Below are 24,630 nucleotides of genomic sequence, written 5' to 3'. Positions count from 1 at the left end.
TGTTTGGTTGGTTTGTGGACTTGACATTTTCTTTGACTGAGCGATCTAATTTCTCTAATTTCTCTTCAAGACCTGACATTCTCTCCTCCATTTCATCCAGTCTATCAGCAAGGCTTTCTTATGAATTTTTGAGTTTTTACTTTATAGTTTTATTTCCTTTTGTCTTTTGGGGGATTTTCTTTCTTCATTAAATTCTGCTTTAATTGTTTTCAATAGTGTTCAACTATTTGCATTTTTTTCATTCTTCTTTCTAGCATTTATCTACATTCTCTTTGAGTTCTTTTTAAATATAAATTTATTTTTATGATTTATTCACTTTATATCCCGATTGTAGCCCCCTTCCTTATCTCCTCCTGTTCTCACCCTCCCTTCCTCCCCCCATCCCCACTGAAAGGGAAACTCTCTTCCTCTACCATCTGACCTTAGCCTATCAAGTCTCATCAGGACTGCCTGCACCCTCTTCTGTGGCCTGGCAAGGCCGAAAATCATGAAATTTGCAGACAAATGGATGGAGCTAAAAAAGATCATCCTGGGTGAGTTAAACCCAGAACCAGAAAGACACACATGGTATGTACTCACTTATAAATGGATATTAGCCATGTAATACAGAATAGCCTTTCTAAAATTCACAGACCTAAAGAAGCTAAATAACAAGGAGGATTCTAGGGAGGATGCTTAATTCTCATTCAGAAGGGCAAATAGAATAGATGCTGGAAGCTGTTGAAGAGAGGGAACAGGATGAGAACCTACCATAAATGTCCTCTGAAAGATTCCACCCAGCAGGGGATCCAAGAAGATGCTGAGACTCACAGGCACACTTTGGGCAGAGCACAGGGAGTCTTATGGAAGAGTGGGGGGAAAGAAGGACCTGGAGGAGACAGGAGCTCCAGAAAAATACCAACAGAGCCAACAAATCTGGGCCCACAGGGCCTGAAGGGACTGATGTACCAACCAACGACTATGCATGGAGAGGACCAAGGCCCCTGCTCAAATGTAGCCAATAGGCAGCTCAGTCTCCATATGGGTTTCTTAGTAAGGGGAACAGAGGCTGTCTCTGACATGGGCTCTGTTTCCCTCTTTGAGTTCTTTAATCTTGTTTATTATTGCTGCTTGAAATCATTATTATATTTCATGAAAGTCACTTTTCTTGGAGGGGACATTACTATGAGTATATTAATTTTTTGTAGAGTTACATCACTAGTACTCTTTCCTGGTATAAAAATCTTGCCTCTTATTTGTTGAGTGGATGTTTGAAGATCTGTTTCTTATTACCTCAACTTGTTGAGTAGTTCACCAATTATTTGGCCAATTCAGTGTTGATGTTTAAATGTGGTTTCAGGAGTAGGTCCAACTCAACTCAGTCTAAGTGAGGTTCCACTGCACAGGAGCAGTTGTTCTGTAAAGTCACAGGGTTCACTCAGTTATTTTTCAGAAGTCTGGAAGAAGAGGTCAGGATGTTTCTTCAGGTAATGATTCTAATGGGGTTGGTGATTTGCTTCTTATATTTCCTACCTAATGTGGAGGAGCAGAATGGGTGGGAAGGCAGGTGTGGGGTGCATGTCTTCAAGAAAGTTGAAGAGGTAGATGGGTTTTCAGCATGGGACCAGAGCCAGGGATAGAAGCAAGGGCTCTCTGCAGGGGTGGATGTGGTTAGTAGCATGTGTTTCGCCCCACACGCACACCTCACAGGTATATAAAGAAAGTAGAGCAAAAAGACAGAGAGATGTGCGCCCCTTACACAGTCCACAGTGGGTGAGTGGAGTTGTTGTTGTGGGCCTAGTGCCTCTTCCAAGAGAGGACTGGTCCCCAGGTCAAGGTGAGAGTATAGCAAAGACAGTAGTAAGCCTGGAGAAGGGACCAAGTATGTGCAGCTAGGATGAGTGGGTTTGGCAGGGTCGGTGGAGTTGAGTTGTGGGGTGGAGGAGCTTACCAGCTACACATCAAAGTCAGGGGGCTCTGGCAGGTGTGTTGGGGTTATCCGTGTGAGTTAGGCCTCCCGATCTGACAGCAGTATGCAGAAAGGGTTGTGGAAGTTGGAACGGATATTAAGGGGTTTTCAAAACCATTCTCCTTCAGTAATTTTGAAAATTATAGTTTTCTTTTGGGAGCAGATGCATGTGTGTATTGTATGCCTATGTCTGTGCACATAAGTGTGCGTGCTTGCACACTCACATGCAGAGGCCCGTGCAGAACATTGGTTGTCTTTTCTGTTGGCTGCCTCATTGTCTCAAGACAGGGTCTCTCACTGAACCGGAAGCTCTCAGTTTTGTTTAGACTGAGTAGCCAAGAGTTGACATGTTTCGTGTGTGTGTGTGTGTGTGTGTGTGTGTGTGTGTGAATGTGTAGTAATTTTACATAAAATGTTGTCCATATTACTATAAGTTTACTATAGTTGTCAATATAATAATATACTGATCAACATAAAATCCTATTTAAGTTTTTAGTAATATTTAAGTATATAAATGACAACATTGACTTGGACAAGCATATCATGTTAAGAATAATACATTCAATGCTGTGGAATGTCTCTTAGCCTCTGTCTTACTAAGTTACAAGTAAAAGTGCTCCTGACCTTCAAAAGAATGAGACCAAAGCTGGACCTTGTTGGAACTAGACAATTTTGTATTCAACAATGTATTTCATCCATGCTCTCTGAGAGATGCTTGTCGAGTTCATTAAATCACCTTTTGTTTTATGTGAGTCTTCTCTAAAGCTGATTTCCCACCCCTGCTCGGCTTGGCCCTGGAACACATGTGCACTTCAACTTAGGACATAAGTACTAAAGCAGAGAAGTGTTCTGGGACTGTAGTCTCCAAGACCAGGGATACATCTGAGTGTGTGATACATGACTTCAAAGCCCACCTCGAAAGCCAGGGCCCTTCAAAGATTATCCTATATAACTTTGAAAATATAGTTCACTGTCTCTGAATAAAGCCAGGGCCTACCGGGATAATAATAGAACTTTATTGGTGAATAGCCTAGAGGTAAAGGATCATTTCTCTCAGGATCAGAGACACATAAGCTTATGTGAGGTTAGAAGGAATCTAATTTTAGCCACAGCCAGATCAGCACAGGAAGCATAATGTATTTTTATGGTTAGTAAACAGTTCTGTTAATGTAATATCTGTATTGTCCACATGGGAGTAATCATTCTTATAAGCCAGAAGATTACTGATTAGGTCACATGACTAGTTGTTCTTTGATGTTTTCCTTTATTATGTTTATAGGAAAGGCTGAATCTATGTACTAATTATTTGGTGAATAAGAAATATAGAAGAGAATAAGGCAAAACAGCAACAGTGAAAACCATTTGCTAATTCTAGGAACAAGTTAGCCTAGTTCTCAGCTACACTATTTAAGACTCAGGTGAGAGTCTTTCTGAGGTTGAAATAATTTTCTCTTTTCTTTAATATTCATTTTTTACTTTATGAATACAATTAGAGTTATTTGTCAGGTACAACATGTTTAAATTATGCATGTATTAAAAATGGCTACATAGGTCTAATGAACATATATATTACCTCACATACTTATCTTGTGTTTCTGTGGTCAGAACACTTAAAATCTACTACTTTAGCATTTAAAAAACATAATCTTGATGGAACATTAAATACCTACAGTTCTATCATTCTGAAAGCTGAGACCAAAAGAATCATAAATCACATGGCACCTTGGGCTAACTGGTGATTTCAATGCCTTGTCTCAAAGACTTAAAATAAGTAAATAAACAAAAAAGAAATGAAGTAGCATTAAACCTGCAATATGTTGTTATTGGGTATATTTAATTAATTAACACAGGTCTCTTGAGCTTATTCTTCCGAGCTAACTGAAATTCAGGATCTTTGACCAACATCTCCCCAACTCCCTCCCACCAATCAAACAGTAACTTTATGAGGTACATTCATAAACACTATTATAATTTCTTTCTGTAACAAAACAGAAAAGGCACAGTATTTTCACTGTGATGCCACCTAGTGGGGACAATCAGGTGGGAATGGGGTGAGAGGCTTACCCACAATTGTAGATCTGACAAGTAGAAAAACCAGGACTTTTAAAGATAATATAATTTGAAATATTGAAGGGCTTTGATTTTATTTCTGCTTTATTTACATAAGTGCTTTTTATATGGACTTCATGTTTACCTTAAGATTCCAATTTACATTTTAAATTCATTAAACATACCTTTCCTTATAAAATAAGCAGTCTTTTAACAGCAGTTTTTATAGATAGCTGGAACACAAAAGAGTATTTATAGATAATGCAATTCCTCAAAGCTTCAGGATAGAAAGAATCTCAAGACAAAGGGAAAAAAATGGACCAGGTTGTCATGAGAGCCTCCTTGATTATGTGTATAGACAAAACTGGAGCAGAGTCTCAGATATGGAACTTTGAAAAGCCACACTACTAGATAAATGGTGAGGCAGGAGGATTACAAGTTCAAGACCTACCTGGGCTACATAATAGGTTCAAAGCTAGCCTGGGAAACTCAGTGAGATCCTGCCCCTCAACCCCAGGTGAATATCTTAGTAGTGGAATGCTTGCCTGAAATGTATATGACCCTGTTTTAATTTCTAGTGTTATGAAAACAAACGAACTAACTAACATCCTCAAGCTAGTCTAATGTAGATCCCAGATTGGCACTCTCCTCTAGACTACTAAAATAGCCTTAAAAGATCCACAGCAGTCTCTGTGGATATGCTAATGAAACATACATAAAAATAAGTAATAACTAGAATAAGCCCAAAGAAGAGGCCAAAAAAAAAAGAAGAAGAAGAGGAGGAGGAGGAGGAGAAGGAAGAGGAGGAGGAAAGAGGGATGGAGGGAGAATAAAAATAGTAAGTTTTAGTCTTTTAAATAGAAATGCTTAAATATGCAAGAATAGGTTATAGCAAAAGCATCAGGAGTCCAATTTGGGCAAAAGGTCAAATTTAGTCTTATAAATAAATAAGAATCCACAGAGATAGGAGAGAGGTTTGTGGAACAAAGTGGGTCCCAGAGGAAGCACATAGTTGCCCTTTGCAAAAGAGCAGCCTAGGCCCCTGAGCTGTGAGGTGACTGGGAGACAGGCTGAGATATGAATAGAGAAGGAATGGGAAATTACCACAGTTCAAACACTCATGTTGCCACTGAAGAAAGTAGCAGCAGGCCTCAGAGATTCAAGCCTAAAGCGTGACTCTTGGAGATGGTACCACCAAGATGGGCCAGCACTAAAGCCCTCTGTGAACGCCTACATTGGTTCCTCAAGGCTTTAAAGCCCTAGCACAAGCAAGAAAAAAGGGTATATTTTTTATATCCTCTTCTGACTGTTCACTTGATCATTGCTGAGCTTATACCTAAAAATATACATATGATGTCATTTCCATTTACTGAAAGAAATCCATTTATTTATTTAAAACAATGTTTAGCAAAAGTGCTGTCAAATAGTGAGCGCTCAAAAATGGTATCTATGTTCTTTTTCTTTATTACTTTTACTGGCAAATGTACAGAATTTTTCCTATCTACTTTCCAAATATGGAATTTTTTTCTTTCTTTTTTTGCAATAGCAGTATAAGTGGCGTCTTTAAGAGTGCTTTGGAGAAACGATATTACCAGCTGGTACCCATGCGGAACCACAGCTTGACGCAGTTGGAAAGTCACAGAGATCACTGCTGTTTTGACTTTGACAGCCATAGGCACAGTTCAGAAATCTCACGATGCTTCATAAGTACTGAAGCGCCTGAACTGCACGTCTCTCAGAGTTCCTGGGAGGACTGTGTGACATTACGACTGAGGAAGCCTCTCCCAAATTGGGAAAATGCCATACAACAGCTCTGTTTCTGTTACTCTGCAGCTCTCGTTATTCACACTCACTAAAACTCCAGTTTCGTCTGGTTGTTTGTAGCTCTCCCTGACAAATATGGGATCACACATTAGAGCTAGTTAGTCCCAAAGGCACATTTCTTGCCTGACATTTGATGTTCTCGAGACATGGTTTCCAGTTCGCCTTTATTGCATTCCTTGCATCCAAGTTAGGAAGGCCCGGCTGTCCTTTGTTCAGTCACAGAAGAGTCACAGGGGCAGGGCCTTTTGTCTCCTTAATGCAACAATTTATCTGAGTACCTGCATCCCTGCCTGGCCTCTGTCAGGTATTCAACAGATATTTGTTCAACGAAGAAACAGGATGCAGTGTGTTTTCTAATGACACTCAGTGCAGCCACATAGATCTTTTTGAGATAGGTTCTAATCTCTTTATGAGATTTCTGTGAAGGTGCTAGTTTAAAGACAATTCAAGGAAAAAGGGTTCATTTCAGCTTACACCTCTGGCAACAGCCTTTCTCTAGGGAAAACTGAAGTAAAACTCAAGACAGGAACCTTAGAACCGAAGCAGGTCTTGGAGCAATGCTGCTCATTGGCTTGCTCCTTAGCTTCTGCTTAACTAGGTTTCTTGTACAGCAAGGACTGCCAGCCTCGGAATAGTCCTGGACCACAGAGAGCTGTGACCTTCTGCATCAATTAGCAACCAAGAAAATGTCCTATAGAAATGCCCACCGGCTAATCTGATTGATGCTGCTACTTCCTCACATAACTCTTGGTTGTGTCAAGTTGACAGCTGAAGCTGCCAAGGAAAGTAATGTTCTCACTTCAGAGTGCAAACTTGGAGTTCAGGGGATGATGGAACAGAGGAACAAGGATCTTGGGACAGATATTAAACTCAGGTTGAAGGATTTGGTATATGCTGTCCCTAGGAGGCTGGCAGGAAGAAAGAATCATCTGGTACCCAAGCGATAAGTATCAGGTGATAATGCAAAGATTCAGAGTCTGTCTGTGAAGCCAAACAATGCATAACCAGTGACGCTGCAGGGGGCTTTGGGGGGGGCATTATTTGGGAATTCTCGCTTGCTGTTCTCATGGTGGATGTGTTTCATTTCAGTCACAATGACATATAGGACCAAGAAAAACAAATTATTATTTCCTTGTATATTACCCCAATTAAAGTTTCCCCTCTCGCCCCTCCTCCCTGCCTTCCCTCCACTCCTCCCCCAGATCCATCCCCCTCTGCTTCCTCTCAGGAAAAAGTAGGCCTCTCAAGGGACATCAACCAAACATGACATGACAAGCTACAATAAGATCAGGCACACACCATCACATCAGGGCTGAACAAGGCAAACCGTTAGGAGGAAAACCGTCCAACAAGTAAGCAAAAGAGTCAGGGACAACCTCTGTCCCCACTGTTAGGATTCTGACAAGAACACCAAAATACACAGCCAGAGGACTTAGATCAAACCCCGACAGGTTCCCTGATCTCTACGACCCCCCATGGGGCCCAGTCAGTTGAGTCTGTTGACCATGTTCTTCTGGTATCCTTGATCCCTCTGTATACCAGAGTTTCTTCCAATCCTTCCTCCCCCTCATTAGTTGTGTGTGTGTGTGTGTGTGTGTGTATTCCTAAATTCATAAGTATTACCCTCTCAGTCTGTGTACTGTTACTTACTTGTATGCTTTCAGGAATATCAATTTAATATTGGGAAATCAATTGGTGTGCTCTTTTCTGGGGAAGACAATTTATGTCTCCTGCTCTCAGCATTCCTTAGTTGCTTGTATCACAGCCAACCAAAACACAGAGTTGTGGAGACCAGTTCCAACTTATACATCTATGAAGCAACTCCTGTACTTAGGCTCATGGCTTATTGCAGAAAAGGAGATAGAAAGATTGTAAAAGCCAGAGGAACAGGATGCTTTCTATGAGATTGTCTCTCCTAAGAATGTCAGAAGCTACACCCATAAAGTCTCACCAACATGACTGCCTAAACATGAGCTGAACAAGGGCAACAGCAATAGACATCTTAACATGGACAGGAGAAAGTCTGAGAGTCCTCATCCTAATTCTTAATAGTTTAGGATATAAGGAAGAAAGAAAAAAAAATTCCCTCTTCATACTTCATAAGCTCCTCATGGCTCCCTATAACAAAAGACAATTTAGTATGATAACAAAACAGCATAACTTTAATAACATGCACATCATATATGTACACAAGAGAAGCCTAAAGAAACAAGCAAATCGCTAGAGTAGATATCAGGGATTTGCCTATGCAGCAGACAATATCTTATGTGAAACAAAGAAAACCCTGGAAAAGACAAGATAGCCAGGAACAGCACCTCAAACTAGGTAATTGTTTGCTACTCACACTTAGCTCACACCTTCTCCATTAATTGAGCCCTTTGTGATTTAGCTGCCTTGTATAGAGAGGGGAACATCCTTACCAGTGCAGATTTCTTTTACCAATGGGTAATGTTTCCCCTGAAACTGCAGCTAAACATTTAAGCTCCTTCTCATTTAAACTGCTCATCATAACGTCTACAAAGAGGTACATCTTCTCGTGATATTCTCAGCTTCTGTAGTCATATCTTTGACAAGTACATCCTGAGCCCAGTCACCTGGCAGAATTCAGGGTCCCAAGAGGCTCAGTTTACTTTCAAAAGTTATCAGCCAGTACTGATGCATAGCCATGTCCAGACCCACTTGTGCCCTCTTCTCTGTGCAGGTCTCAGAGTACCAGCCACAAAAATAAGAGTTCAAAATGAAGACAGAAGAACTGAAGTTCAGTTAATAGCCAGGCTTGCCCCCATTTAGGGTAGACTAGAAGCCAGTTGTATTTTACCCCTAGCACCTGAAATTCCCCACTGAGAAGTACACTAAGCCATGACCTTGGAAGGAAACCCAGGGGACAGATATCACCAAGTGAAAAAGGTATGAGTAGAAGAGAGGGATGGAGACAGAGACAGGTTGATAGCTCTTGTGATAGTCTACCTAACACGCATCAAGGGCACTGTGGGTACTTTTCTAATGTGTGTGAAGCAAAGTCTCCCAGAGGAATTATGACAGCTTTGGGTTTAGCTCAGCTCCTGTATAACGCGAGACACAACCTGAGTGTTTGTATCAAATGGTGCCCCCGTTGCTCCTTTCCGCTTTTGATTTTAGTCCTCTGCCTTTGGCATCAGATACCTTTGGGCACTTTGCAGAGATGAAGAGAATTCTAAATATGGTGCAATTTCACTTTCTTAAATTAGAAACAGCTTTATTTTACTGCATTACCTAACCCTTAAACCCATGGGGGATGTCTAATGTACATTAAATGGAAACCTCTTGGTGCCATACATTTAACTATGTGCTGATTGCGTCCTAAAGGCAGCATGGTACTGCATCCCCCCCGGAACTCTGACGCTCGGTACCTTTAGTGTGCCCATTAACTCTCTTTAAGGGCCACATACCCATCAACACAGTTGACCACAACAGGAAAAAGTCTCAAGACAATGACAATAGTCCTACAATCATTTGGTGCCATAGGGCCTAGGGAGGATAGTAGGAGCTAGGATGCTTCTCAAATAGCACTTTTTTGTTTTGTTTTCAGCAGAGAGAAATGAATTCATCAGCCTTTGAGAGCCTTACAAAGTCCCCAGGGTAAATGACTTTAAAATTATCTCTTTCTAGACCCATTTGAAAACACATTATGTAATGCCAAGAAAGGGCAGACCATATTCCTTGTTGGTACCTTAACTCCTCAATCCCCGTGTTGGTTTCATCTTATACATCCATTCTTAGAAGAGATCCAGTCTTATTTTATTGAGCCCGCTGATTTCTGGAGCAGTCTAGTCATCAGCTGGTGGTACCAAAGAACTCTCCTTTATAATAGATATTTAAGTCTGAAACATCTGGTGCTTCTTTGAGATTTCATGGCTTTTGAACATTGAAGGTTTGTCTGCCTCTTTTCCCATTAATCAGTCTGTTGTCATCACGTCTCATCGGGCTCAGTTACCAAATTCTCAGAGAGATGGTTGATGTGATACTTTTGTTTGTTTCAAGTTTAGGCCCCTTTGCACCATTCTAGATCAAGAACTGAGTCCATGTGTGATCCGCTGGGGGAAAAAAGCAAAGCAATGAATCTATTTAGAAATGAGCCATTCTCGTGGTAGTTTCAGGGATCTCTCAAAAGGGTTCTTCAGGGTGCACTCTATAGCTCTGAAACATCGCTGCTGTTTTGTTGGGAACATCCTCTTTCTCTGTCCTGTACTTGCTAGATATGGCTCATGCTTACGGGGCATTTTACAAGCAGCTGAAATGTCTCAGGTCAGCAGCGATGGCCAGTATTGTCAACTTGACAGCGTCTAAGATAACCTTTGAGATGGACCCCTTATAAGGCATTATCTTGATTAGATTAAGAGAGGTAGACAGACCCACCTATTGAAAGTGTCACAGTCCCTGCTTGGGATCCTGCACTGTGTACCTTGAGAAAAGGAGCTGAGCAAATGCATCATTCATTGCTCTGTGCTTCCTGAGTAGAGAGGCAACGTGACCAGGTGCTTCCTGCTCCTACTGCTAGGTCTTCTCTGCCGATAATCCCTCTGGATCTGTAAGGAAAAAAAAAAAATTTCTCCTTTGAGTTGTATTTGTTGTTTAAATTTGTTTCTTATTTAATGAAAAAAAAATAGTTTAAAAAATTATTTTTGAGAATTTCATGCATGGAACATTACAATGTGTTTTGATGAAATCTAACCCCAACTCCCTCCCTCCTGAACCCATACCTTTACTTGCTACACTTCCCTCCTAAACTTCATATACTTTTTATTAAACCCATTGAATTTAATTAGTGCTGTTACCATGTGCATGATATAAGGCCGTCCAGGGGAACACACAGGGGCTTTATCTGCAGAGACCTGACTCTTCCTTCCCTGCTAACCGTCAGTTTCCAATAGTGCCTTGGCTAAAAAATGGAACTGTGCGGACCCTTCCCCACTCATGTCAAAATTTTACTTTACTTCATGTCATAAAAGTCTTGTCTATGCGATAACAATCTCCGTGGGTTCATGCGAGCAATATTCTTTTTATAAACATAATGCACTGTTTTGTGGCAGCTTCCTGTTACCTCTTTCCACCCATCTTCTGTGATGATTCCTAAGCTTTTGGGGTAGAAAGTGTGATATAGATGTCCTGTTTACTGCTGATCACTTGGCAATCTCTTATTCTCTGCACAGTGACAAGTTGTGCCTGTCTTCGTTAGCATCTGCTGTGAAAAGGTATTTCTCTGATGAAGGTTGAGAGCTATACTTGTCTACGGGTATAAAGATGTATACTTACGGTGCAGTTTAATTCTAGGTACATTTAGGTGAATAATAGTAATAAATTCTCCCCTAGAGTCTTGATCTATTCAACCATAGGCTCTTGTCCCAGTTGCTAGTACTGGCCATTAATTCTGTCTAGTAGAATGGGCCTTAAAACCAATCATAAATTGGTTGTGTACTTCCAAACATTCCTGCTGTTGTACTAATGAGCATATCTTTTCAAGCTGGCCATTATTATAGCTTGCAGGGTTTATAGCTAGGTAAGAACATGGATTATTTTTCTCTTCCAGAATCAAGAACAGCCCTTCTTAGGCCTATGAAAGCTAGCCAGTAGGAAGCTTCCAGGCCAGTACCAGCTTGATTTCTCCATGCCCTATTATTCAAGTATGTGGTATGTTCAGCAACAAAATGTTACCATAAAGTCCTGGAGAGTAACAGGGAATGATACCTATGGCCTGTATTGTTTAGGGGTATATAATAACTAAGTAACCAACAACATAAAGAGAGGCAACCCACCCCCCGGCATCTGGGCCTCTGGGTCAGATATGCCTCCATATATGTTCGGTCCATTTAATTTCCTTCCCTTCCTCCTTCCCTTCTTCTCTCCCTTTCTCCATTTCTTCCTCACTCCAGTAGTACATATCCTTGTGGCATTTGCAAAGTCTTTACTATCAGTTATCCCTCCAAATTCTTCTTCCTCTAATGTGTAGTTTCATTCTCATCCCCATTTAAACATATTTTCCTCATTATTCTTTCCCATTCATAACAACTTTATTCTATTTCCCAACCCATGCTTTGAAATCTGCAAAACCTGCACCTTAATGTCTGATGTCAAAACACTCTTCGGGTCTCCAACTTTTTTCGGCTTTGTTGACTGCCGCATACTTCTCTCTCTTGGGCTGTTTCCATACCCCGTTAGCAGTTCTCTTTGGCAGGTATCCCATGACTCTGGCATTTCCAACATCTTGAAGTCTCCAACGAGATCCAGGCTTCACTTTTACAGCTTCACAAAATGGCCTCTCTGGGCCCCCATGCAGGGAAATCACGGACACAGACCTGGCCTCAGCAGCTTTCCCTAGCAGTGAAGGGAGATTCCATAACTTCTTTTTTTGTATCTTTGACTCTAAAGCCAGAACCACGTGGCAGAAGCTGCCAAGTTCTTCTGCTTGCTGGATCTGGAATTGGGCTGCATTGTTCAATTACGCCTGCATCAGGACCCTGTTTTAGAGGATTTCCTGCACTGCTTACGCTTTTCTTTCATACCTTTCCATAAGTTGGAAGTTTAGCGGGGTGGGGTTTTGCCCTGATGGCACCACTCCCTTTATTTCATTATCTCTATGAGCACATTACATTCCCCGGTGCTCCTTTTCTCCTTGCTTGGCCTGCTCCTTTTCTTTATAGATCTACGTAAGAGTGACCACTAATAGCCACATGACAGTCAATACTAGGCCGACCTCTACCAACACCATTAATCCAAAACCCTTCAATTTAGCTACAGGCAGATATTTTTGGACAAGGGCAGAAAGCAGCACATTCTTTGCTAAAATATCACAAGACCAGTCTCTAGGCCACTTACTAATTTTCTTTTCCTCTGAATGTTCTTGAGCTGGAACCCATCATTCAAATCACTCTCAGCACTGTCTTCCATGTTCCCACTAATCTGCCCCATTAAACCCTGCTTAAAGCATTCAACTGTTTTTCTAATCCAAAGTCCCAAAGTCCACATTCTGCCCACAAGCAGCATGGTCAGGACTATCATAGCAATACCTGGCTCCCTGGTACCAACTTCTGTCTTAGTCAGTGGAGTCTATTATTGTGAAGAGACACCATGACCATAGCAACCCTTATAGAAAGAAAGCAGTCAATTGGGGCTTGCTTAAACTTACAGAGGTTTAGTCCGTTATCAGCATGGCAGCACGCAGGCAGACATGGTACTGAAGAAGTAGCTGAGAGTTCTACATTCAGATCTGCAGGCAGCAGAGAGTCACTGAGCCTGGATTGAACTTTTGAAGTCTCAAAGCCCCAGTGACACATCCTTCAAGAAGGTCAAACCTCCTAATCCTTTCAAACAGTGTCACTCCCTGGTAACCAAGCGTCAAATCAATGAGTGTATAGAGCCATTCTCTTTTTAACCACCACACATAGCATTGCGGGTAGGATGCACAGGGTTATTTGATTTCTTTTTTTTTTTCTGTATTTGTAAAGATTTGTTTTGTGTCCTAATAAATATTCTATTTTAGAATAACTTAAACAGGCTGCTGAGTAGAATTTCTGGGTATTTGGGCAGAATATTTAGGAGATATTTGTTAGGGTCTTTGGGTGTATGTTATCATTTCATTCTGTGTGTCTCCTCTTTTTGCGAGATGATCTGTCCATTAGGGGAAATGTGGTATGAAAATCATCTGTTTCTGCGTTGTGCTTAGCCTGTGTCTTAAGAGTTTATCAGTAGTCTTTTTATGAAATTGAGTATGATTTAAATTGGTACATACTTGTTTTAGATTACAATGCCTTCTTAGTTTATTATTAGTTTGATTAGAATAAAGTGTCCTTTACATCTTCAAATTAATTTTAGGTTGAAATATATACTTTTATAGGTATTAAAATAGTGGTCTTTGTTTTCTACCTGGTCACATTTGTTTACAATGATGAACTTATTTTAAGTGTATTTTGTTTCTTAATCCGTTCAACTGACCTGTGTCTTTAGGTTGAGAATTTGAGGCCACTAATATTTAAAGTTATTATTGAAAGGTGTATGTTATTTTCTCTCTCCATTTTACTGTTTGGTTTTAGTCCTATTTTATGTTTCAGTAATCATGTTTCAATTTGTTTACTCTCTATACTCTCCTGGCTATGCTTATTTCTCTCTTCAGTCTGAAGTATTACTTCTGGTATTCTCTATACAGAGGATTTAGTGGATATTAATTCTTTTAGTATGTATATTACATATATACTATATATAGCACATATTATATATAGTATATATATTAGTATATAGTATATAGATGTGCTATAGATGTGTGCAAACACACATACACATATATATATTAGAAGGTTTTTCTCTTCTCCTTTTTTCTGGGTAAACTAGTCTGAATTGGAATATGTGATCTTTAGAACTTGGAGTACATTGCTCCAGGATCTTCTGGTTTCTACTGAGAAGTCAACTGTTCTTTTGGTGGTTTTTTTTTTTAATTTTTTTATTAATTGCACTTTATTCATTTTGTATCCCCCCATAAGCCCCTCCCTCCTCCCCTCCCGATCCCACCCTCCCTCCCCTTTCTGCATGCATGCCACTCCCCAAGTCCACTGATAGGGGAGGTTCTCCTCTTCTTTCTGATCTTAGTCTATCAGTTCTCATCAAAAGTGGCTGCATTGTCCTCTACTGTGGCCTGATAAGGCTGCTCCCCCCCATCAGGGGGAAGTGATCAACGAGCAGGCCAATCAGATTATGTCAGAGGCAGTCCCTCTTCCCATTACTATGTAACCCACTTGGACACTGAACTGCCATGGGCTACACCTGTGCAGGGGTTCCAGGTCATCTCCACGAATAGTCCTTAGTTGGAGTATGGGTCTCTGGGAAGTTCCCTGTGTTCAAATTATCTTGTTCTGTTGCTCTCCTTGTGGAGTTCCCGTCCCCTCCAGCTCTTACTATTTCCCACTTCTTACATAGAATTCCATTCACTCTGCCCATCAGTTGGCCATCAGGCTCAGCATCTGCTTTGACAGTCTATACTGCAGAAACTTTCAGAGGCCCTCTGTGGCAGGTTTCAAGGTTGTTTCCTGTTTTCTTCTGGCTTTCAGAGGCCCTCTGTAGCAGGTTCCGAGGTTGTTTCCTATTTTCTTTTTCTTCTGATGTCCATCCTCTTTGCCTTTCAGGATGGGGATTGAACATTTTAGTTAGGGTCCTCTCTTTTGCTTAGTTTGTTTAGATGTACAGATTTTAGTGGGTTTATTCTATATTGTATGTTTATATGAGTGAGTATATACCATGCGTGTCTTTTTGCTTCTGGGACAACTCACTCAGGATGATCCTTTCCAGGTCCCACCATTTACCTGCATTCTTTGAAATGTGATCTATGATTGCTTTTCTCTTGCTGTTTTCAGTACCTCTCTTTGTTCTGTGTATTCAGTGTTTTAACTATAATATAATGTAAGAAATTTCTTTTCTGGTTATACCTATTTGATATTCTGTGTGCTTCTTGTATTTGTATGGGTATAACTTTCCTTAATAGGAGGAAGTTTTCTTCTGTGATCTTGTCGAAGATATTGTCTGTTGACCTTAGGTTCTTCTTCTGTTCTTTCAGTTTGTAGACTTAATCCCCAAATTCCTGCATAATTTAGTTTTTCGAATGGAGGTGTATATATGATCCCTTTGTATATTTGCTTGTGGTGTATACATTTACTTTTGATTTTTTGCAAGGTGATTATGCATCCTATCACTCTGTAGAAAATATTGATTGTTTCTAGAAGATTTAGGGGTCTCTTCTGTATAATATCATGTCATCTGCAAATATAAAAGGTTTTATTTATTCTTTTCCTATTTGTATGCCTTTAATTTCCCTGCCTTGACTTATAACTCAAACTAGTGATTTGAGCACAGAAAAGGAGTGGGGATAGACAGGCCTTTCTCATTCCTGATTTGAGTGGCATTGCTTTAAGTGTTTCTGTGTTAGGATGATTTGGTGTGGCTTCTGATGGATAGCTTTCATTATGTTGAGATGTGTTCCTTCTGTTCCTCCTCTCTCTATATCATGAAGGAATCTTATATTTTGTCAAAGAAATTTTCTTCACCCTTTTAGTGAGTATATGGGGTTTTGTTGTTTTGTCTTTGTCTTTAAGTCTGTTTATGTGGTTGACTTGTATTTGTTAGACCATCCCAGGGTATTTCCAGGGTAAGGCTAACTTGGGCATGGTGGATAATATTTTTTATGTATGTCACTAGTCAGTTTTCAAATTTATTTAACAGGAGACATGAGAGTAGACACCCTTGCCTCATTTTCGAGGACAGATTTGTCTGAGATAACAATCTTGGATGATAATTATTTAGTTTCAAGGCTTGAAATATGTCATTCTGCATTTTCCTGGTCTTCAGGGTTGCAGTGATTATTCTGGTACCTTTCCTTTTCCCTCATTATAACATTTAACCTTTTTTTTGCTTCTATTTTTGATATTCTGACTAAAATATACCATGGATAGGTTTCTCTGGTCATGCCTTTTAGGGATATAAATGGCTTCTGCATTTGTATTTTTTTCTTCCTAGATTTGGGGAGCTTGGGGTTAGATGTCTCATAAAACAGATTCTTTGTGCCATTACTTACCTCAGCTCCTTCTTCTGCTAGCCCACAAATTCCTAAATTTGGTCTCTTGGCCATATCCCAGGATCCATGGATGAATGAATGGTGGTGTCAATTTATTGATTTTTCCTTATCAATGCAAGTGTAGTATTTTTTTAACCTTGTCCTTCATCTCTCATATTGCCTCTTGTGCTTGGTCAACTCTGTTGATGATGCTATCCACCTTCCTTTTGTTTGATTTATTGAACCAGAGTTAGCCTTGAATTCTGTGAGCTAGGCAGGTTCTTCATCCTTTTAAGAGTCTCAGCTTTTACCATCTGGCAAGTTTACTGTTCTGAGGTGTCTCCCAAGTATATTGAGAGTGTAGGAAAGTTGGGCTGAAGAGATCTCCGTGGCTAATAGCCCACACCGCTCTTGAAGAGGACCTGAGTTCAGCTCACAACTGTCTGTAGCTCAAGTTCTAGAGGAACACCATTCTCTTCTGCCCTTATCCAGCATTTGAACACACACACACACACACACACAGGCACACAAAATTTAAAATAAAAAATAATTTTTAAAAAAAGGGTTTAGGAAACAAAGCACAGAGAACTGTATGGACAGAAGACCTGTCTTATACTTTCAAGGCATTAAGGATATAAGTTATTCTGCTGGGCAGTTGCAGTTCTGGATGACAAGTGTCCTGCTGAGTCTTCAGCAATGAGAGTGGGTAGGCAGCTCTTGAGGTTATCAGCCCAGTGTCCTCAGGCTCAGTGTTGGCAGACACAGAGCAATTTATCCTCAATGGAGTTCCACCCTGGCTGGAGAGGGTAGGCTGCCTTCACCCTTATATCCCAACAGCCCATGCTTGAGCTCAGCCACCTGGGGCTTGTGGTTTGCTTGTCTTTGCCCCTTCCTTGCCCAGCTGTGCAAAATCCTTCCAGGGCTGCTTTTACCATGGGAATGTGGAGGAACAGATTCAGGCTTCTTGTCTCCCAGTTGTTCTCAGGTTCCCAGTATTGCTTAGTTTCAAAAACTATGTTCTCCCTTAAGATATATCATTTATCCCTTGCACTTTAAGTAACACAGCAACAAATGACAAAATGTAACACTGTCTCATCAAAAGCTGTAACTTCTATTAAGTCTTGTGGGGTGTGTGTGTGTGTGTGTGTGTGTGTGTGTGTGTGTGTTGAGGGTAGGGTTGCCAGTCTTTCTTCACCATGGCCATTTGAGTTACCTTTTGTAGAAGACATCTGCTTTCTCTCTCCCAATAGGCAGCCATGTGGCTAAAGCTTGGCTTTTGTTCTGTGTGCCCATCTTCTTTGTGCCTCCAAGTGTCCTGTTAAGGCCTTTGTGAGTTCTGAAGGGCTTCCTTTTTCTCTCCCTTTGGAATAGAATCTTTCTGGGTTTTGTTTGTTTGTTCTTTATTTTACTTGTGCTGATCCTTCTTCCATCTTGCACAGATACTCTTATTTGACATTTCTGAGATCCTTGGTAGAAAAGAAAAAAACAACATCTGAATTTTTTTAAGTTGTCATTACCTCCACCCCTAGCACAGGCATGACCAAAACTGGACACAGTGTAAAATGTTCCAGGAGTCTCCTTGAGAAAAATAGCATCTGCTTTATGAACAAAGACCACCTTTCTCTCTCACACACAACTGAACAACTCCATCTTATATATTTTAATTATGTTTCTTTCATTATTTTTTCCACTTACAATTTTTAATTTTTAGAGACATTTTTAAAAGACTTGCTTTTCTCTATATTTAGTTCTGCTATTTTTGTGAGATGGAATTCAATCACAGCCTAATATTTCAAAAACAAAGAATTTATTAATGAGTCTTAGATAAAAACTGACAAGTTTGGAGCCTTTTGTCCCCCTCACTCTTAAAAATATTGACACATACTATGTTCTTTCTAGATGTGATATATTTCTGTTTTAATATCCCATCTCCTTTCAGAGAGTTTTGGTTTTACTGATGCAAAATACTGCCTCTACTATGGTAAATCATAGTAAACAACAAATCTAAACAATCTAAAAATATGTCTAGATTGCTTTCATTGGACATATTTTCTCGAGTCAGTTAAAATCTGTGTTTAACCTAGTACCAAACTGGGGACTAATGGTTGGAAAATTAAAATATTCTTATAATCTTCTTGTCAGTGTTTGATTTTGCTTATCAATAGAATTGAGTTATTTAGTACAATGGAGAAAAGTGTGTGAGCAATTTAGTTATGCCTGATTTCTTTCTTATTCAGAGGTTGGGCCTTCCTTTCTCAGAAAGTAAAGAAAAAGCTCCCATCTCGGAGGATGCCTTCCCATAGAGATTAGGCTGAAGTCCAGAGTTATGAAACAGTGTAATCACGCTGCAGGCAGTCTGTGGTCTTTATCTGTGTATGTCTCGAAACAGGGAAGGTCTCCATCTGTCCCCACGCTTTAGAAATAAAAGACGATTGAGTTGCTTCTTCCAGTAAAAGCCTGATCACAGAGGAACTCAATGTGAGGCCATCAGAGCATTCAAAAATCAACTCCTACAGCTTTCTTTGTTTAAACAAAACAAAGCTTAAGAAGCTAACTTGGTAAAATGAACGGTATTTAAAAGAGTAGCTAGCTGTAACTAGAACTAGTAATTAGGCAAAAGTGTGTTGCCTAATTTGGATCACAAAAGACATATAGGTCAAATAATAGCCTTATATCAACTACATATCAGTAAAACAATTAAAAAGAATCATTTGTTGTGAATCTTTAGTTAAAAACATCTGTTTAGGGCATGAAGAAATATAGTTGTATGTTTAGCCTCCTTTGTGTACAACTTATTGTCTCTTTCTTGTCTTTCTGTATTTTATATTTATAAGACACAATAAATCATTCTGCCCCTAATTTTGCTTAAAATAGAATTTTAATTAAAATTTTGGAGGCTAAAAAATAAAAAAACAAAAAACAAAACTAGTTAATATGCTAGGACATAAAACACACAGGCATTAAAAAGAGACTGAAGCTTCACAGGATGGGAATGATAAAGGAAGCCAAGGAACACCATGATGTGAGTCTGGGCCAGAATGTGGGATTGTTGACTAGAAAGCCCACCCACTCACTTGATTTTGAGCTAGAGCACACCCCTAAGAAGGTGCATATTCTTCCTTCCGTAAGAATGAGCGAGCATGAAAAACCCCTTTTACGGCCTTCCATGTTTGTAGCAACTGTGGAATTATCAAATGTTGCACCAGATCCTCATTGGTTGGTGGATAAGCCTGGATGAGAGAGTATACTCTTCTAGAACTATCTTTAGGTTGCTTTGCTTATTCCAGGCAAATGCCATATTGCAACGCAGTTTTAACAGGCAAAGCCTCTCAATTCGTCAGTGTTTCCATCTATGTCTTTTCCTCTCACCATGTAGTTTGGCAATTTTAAGGGAAATGATTGTTCTTCGGGGGAATTCTATGACATGATAGCTGCAGAACTTACATCTGAACAAAAGAGAAGTATTTAAAATCTTTTGAGGGCCTGCTTGGAATTCCTATGAAAATGTTACAGGCTTGGGCTCTTGATCTGGTTTGTTTTTCTGCCAGTTAAAAAAAAAAAAAAAAAAAAAAAAAAAGAATAAAAAGGCAAAAAAAAAAATTTCACACAGTAGACAGCAATATTAACAAACCTTATTACAAATGAAGACACACTGAAGACACACACATATGCGTGCACACACACATACACACACTTCCTTTCTCTGGTCTGAAGAGACTGCTCAGCAGTTAAAGCTCTTGCTATGTAAGAAAGAGGACCAAAGTTCAGATCCTCAAAGCCTGCCTAGTGTGGCTTGCTTATAATTTCCACCTATTAAGGCAAGATAGGCAATCTCTGGAGCAAAATGGCCACATTGGCAAACTCTAGGTTTGCTTGGTAGACCCTGATATAAGGGTCTACCAAGGATGATATAAGGATGATATAAATAAGTGGAAAAGTGATCCAAGAAGATTACCAAGGCAAGCACTAGTCCTCTGCATCCAAGCATGCACACATACGCACCCACCTATTCACAAATGCACCCACTTATGCAATCATGCATAAACGTACATGTGCACATAATACACACGCATGCACACACGCACACACTAAAAGAAGAAATTACAAAGCAAACAAAAAACACAAAACCCTCAGCTTCCTCAGCACTAACACAAAAATATCCTGCCCCAAATCAAATCTTATCAAGGAGCCTTATTTCTGCAAGTTTATAGGGAGAGCATTCACGTAAGACAATGCCTGCAAATTGTCTGCAATTCCCTGTAGAAACCTGGAGAGCCATGAACAGGATGGCTTTAGGGTATATACAGAATGAACTTAATTGTCAGTGCTACTGGGGTCATGTGAAAGGTCACCAGGCGAGTAGCATAGCCCAAATGACTAGCCCCACCTAGGCTACATTCTAGTTCGTCTTCTTATCCTAAAGTGATCCAGGGTTTATTTTTTGTAGTGGATTATTATTTCTTGAGCCTTTACTCTGCTGACAATAGCCCATTCATGGCTGAAGAAGGTAAGATCCATGAGGATCATGTGGTCAGGAGATAACACAGCTGAAAAGCTGGCAGAGCTGTACTATCTAGGATAGTTGTTTGGTAAAACTCATAATTACACATTTGGCTGTTCATTTAATTAATTCATTCTCCATGCTATTAGTTGATATTATTGGTACACTTAAGTGTATGCAAACTTAAGACTCATACAATTTGAAGAGTAGACCCACACTAGGGTCTGGTTCTTATGGTTGGAACACAAAATATCATTAACTCCCACTTAATTAGTATGCATAACAAGGTACAGTCCCTGGAGTCTAAATAGCACAATTCAATGCTTTTCTTGGGCCTTTTTCTTTTGTAAAAAGCGTAAGTGTTATTGGTCACAGAACATATAAGCCGAAATCCCCAAAATGTTCATGTTAATACAATCATCCTCACTCATTCTGAGAGAAATGCACAGGTTCCTTGTGATGGTGACCTTCTCTGTTAGCCAATCTTAAACACTCAGTGCTGTAAGCATGAACAAAGAGAAAGCAACTGCAATGCTTTCTACAACAGCATCAGTTCAAAGAAGACACTCCTCTGAGGTTGAATCTGATCAACAACTGTGGTTCCAAATTACTAGAATTACAAAATCCTTCATAGACATTTCAGAGGGCCCAGAGATAGGCCATAGGGTCAGGGGTTAAAAAGAGAGAGGGCGAATGACTACCTCACCCAGCAAGAGCCATTCTGGACTATGAGAAGGGATGGGATACATCAAGAATGACTGAAATATTTAATGAAGATAATCATAATTTAACCTATAAAAGGATAAAATTTGATCCAATTGAACTGGTGCTAGAGAAACCAGAAAATGGCTCTTCTTTGGGAACAGGACTTTTACTGGCAGTCCACTCCTTCTAGAATCAATTTGGTTGAAGGAGGCAGAGGTTCCAGGACGGCATGAATAGAAAGGCGCCTCGCAGTTTTGTTCTTGTTCCTGCGTGAATGCAGAGAAAAACACTCCTGAAATAATGCTGTCCGTCCTGTTCCCATCTCCCCAAAGGGCAGCCCCCTCACCATTTACTTCCCTCAACACATCGTTTCATATCTGTCAGGATGTGACAGAAGTTGCTGGGTTTTCCTGACCCTCTTCAATGTCTCCTTTCTCCTACAGAACCTGTACCAGAACAGGTTTTTAGGCCTGGCTGCCATGGCGTCTCCATCTAGAAACTCCCAGAGCCGGCGCCGCTGCAAAGAGCCCCTCCGCTACAGCTATAACCCAGACCAGTTCCACAACATAGACATCAGGAATGGCGCCCACGACGGCATCACCATCCCTCGCTCCACCAGCGACACTGACCTGGTCACTTCAGACAGCCGCTCTACACTCATGGTCAGCAGCTCCTACTATTCTATAGGGCACTCCCAGGATTTGGTGATCCACTGGGACATCAAGGAGGAAGTAGACGCTGGAGACTGGATTGGCATGTACCTTATTGGTGAGTACATCACCACCACGGCTCTACTCATTAGAGCTACTGATTCATCCAGAGAGGCTGACGGTGTGCCCTGAAGAGGAAGGTCTTATGCATGTGGTTTGATAGTTCAACAAGAATCTTATTCATAATTCATAATGCGTGTGTGTGTGTGTGTGTGTGTGTGTACTAAAGGTGAAACAATATACATTCTGATGTTTTATTAAAATATTAGAAAAATTTGGCTTCTGATTAGAAAAATTTAATAATTTTAAAGTTTTCAAATAAAATAACATCTATCTAAAACAGAGATTACAAAATCACAGCAACCTATCAAGCATATACTTTTAGTTCATGGTGTTTTGTTGTATCTTTGGCTATCAGCGCTAAATATCCAGATATTCTGCCCTATAGTCCTTTTTTGGTTTGTTTGTTTGTTTGTTTGTTTGTTTGTTTGATGTCTTGACAAAAGACCCCATTTGGACAGCCTGAATCTGTAAGGCCAATAGGGCTCTAAATAGCTACAGTTAAGCATTCATTACTCCCTTGAATGGTCTGAAACTTTAGTTTTGCCTCAATCCCCATTCCATCTTACTGTGGCTTTAATTGGGAACATAATTTCTCACTTGAAGGAATTGTTTGTTTCGTGTGCACATACACAAGTGCATAATCTTAAGCCAACTCTTCACGGGAGCGTCTTCCCTCAGTTTGTGAACACTGATGCCATTTCTCAAGATAAGGAGAAAAAAAAGACAACACCGTTGGAGAAGACAAAGAGCTGAATATGAAACTTATCGAGTGTGAAACACAGCAGGAATAAATGGGCTGGTTAGTTTTAGTCTACTTGACACAAACTAGTGAGACCTAGGAAGAGGGACTCTCAGCTGAGGAACTATGCTCATCAGGTTGCTCTGTATGTGTGTGCTTGTAGGGCATTTTCATGATTAAGGTTGAGGTCAGAGGGCACAGCCCATTGTGGGTGTTGTCATCCCTGGGCAGGTGGCCCGGGGTGGTATAAAAAGACAATCTGTGTAAGCCACGGGAACAAGTCTGTAAGCAGCATTACTCTGTGCATCAATTCATGCCTCCTACCTCTGCAGGTCAACATATAGATAGAGCCAAGCTAGAGTTTGTCAAACTGTGGCTTGGTACCCTGTGAGTAGATAAGCTTAATCACAGTTGTGTAGGGTAAGAAAGCATTAGAAGGTGCCTAAAAGAGGAAGGAAGAAATATAGAGGAAGAGGAAAACCCAAAGGAGGAGGAAGTAGTTTAAAACAAAAAAGCAGCTGGAAAAAAATTAAGAGATCATTAGCCATATTGAGTTTCATGAAACTTTGAGTGAATAAGATCTGGTGTTAACATGACATTTTTGACTGAGCCAAAAGAACCGTAACTCGTCATTTCAGAAGCTTAATCTGACAATTTGTTATTGTCATAGCGGCTACACACATGTAGCTGTGATGCTATTTAATGCTGAATGGCAACACTTTAAATAGCATCAAGCTGCAAATACAGTTTCCTAATCCAAAAATTATCTGTGAATCTTAAAGGTTTATAATTTGTGTGCCATTGGTAACTTGCCTATCCGGATTTGTGGTGCTTTGTCTAAGCTCAAGTCACAGACTTAGACCTGGAAATTTAAAGGTGGGGGTACTTATTTCATCCGACCTGTCATTTCCAGAAGGGGCGATGCAGTGCATCCCTCCCCCACCACACTTGAAGCTGCTTGTCCTGGCAGTAGAGTTCACATGGACCATAGAAATATGTCGGCGTTGTGAACAGTATCAGGAATGTACGTTTCTACATCACTAAGGCAGAGAAGTGCCCAAGCAGAGACAAAATTATGATGCTTTCTGTCATTATATAACCTCCAGACTTTTCTAGCCAAATACGAGTTTCTTCTGCTCTAAGGAGGTGAAGATATGTGTACACAGAAGGTGATGTTGCCTCTTCAATGACACTGTTACCAAGTCACACATGCTGCCCTTAACCAGAGCCATGGGGTACTAGCAATGGGTTACAGCATTAGAGCATTTTGATTGCTCCTATTAACAGACTAGATAGTAAAGATAGATAAAAGCAATAAATTATTTTTAAGGGTGGTTGTATGGAGAAGGATCGTGTGGTTTCAGTGATAGGCAGACATATAAGAATGATGTTCTGCCTGTAGAAAGATATATTGCCTCCACCTGGTATTTTCATCTAATTTTCATGGAGTACTTATTTCAAGTACTTACTCCAAAATGGATATAAAACTGCAATTTATATCATCAGAGAATAATTGATGGG

General features: G+C 40.2%; 1 protein-coding gene across 1 annotated transcript in view; it reads left to right on the top strand.

The window, feature by feature from the left end:
* The window catches only part of Hecw1 (HECT, C2 and WW domain containing E3 ubiquitin protein ligase 1), a 295,620-nt gene that overhangs the window by 116,328 nt on the left and 154,662 nt on the right, over positions 1-24,630 (top strand). Inside the window, exon 3 of the mRNA XM_055603961.1 lies at positions 22,041-22,365. Within this exon, the coding sequence (XP_055459936.1) occupies positions 22,041-22,365 (325 nt within the window). The remainder of the gene's footprint in view (positions 1-22,040; positions 22,366-24,630) is intronic.

Source organism: Psammomys obesus, unplaced genomic scaffold (genome assembly GCF_907164565.1).
Source record: "Psammomys obesus unplaced genomic scaffold, mPsaObe1.curated_primary_1811, whole genome shotgun sequence".
NCBI classification, from domain to species: domain Eukaryota; kingdom Metazoa; phylum Chordata; class Mammalia; order Rodentia; family Muridae; genus Psammomys; species Psammomys obesus.
This window is presented reverse-complemented; position numbering and strand designations above follow the sequence as displayed.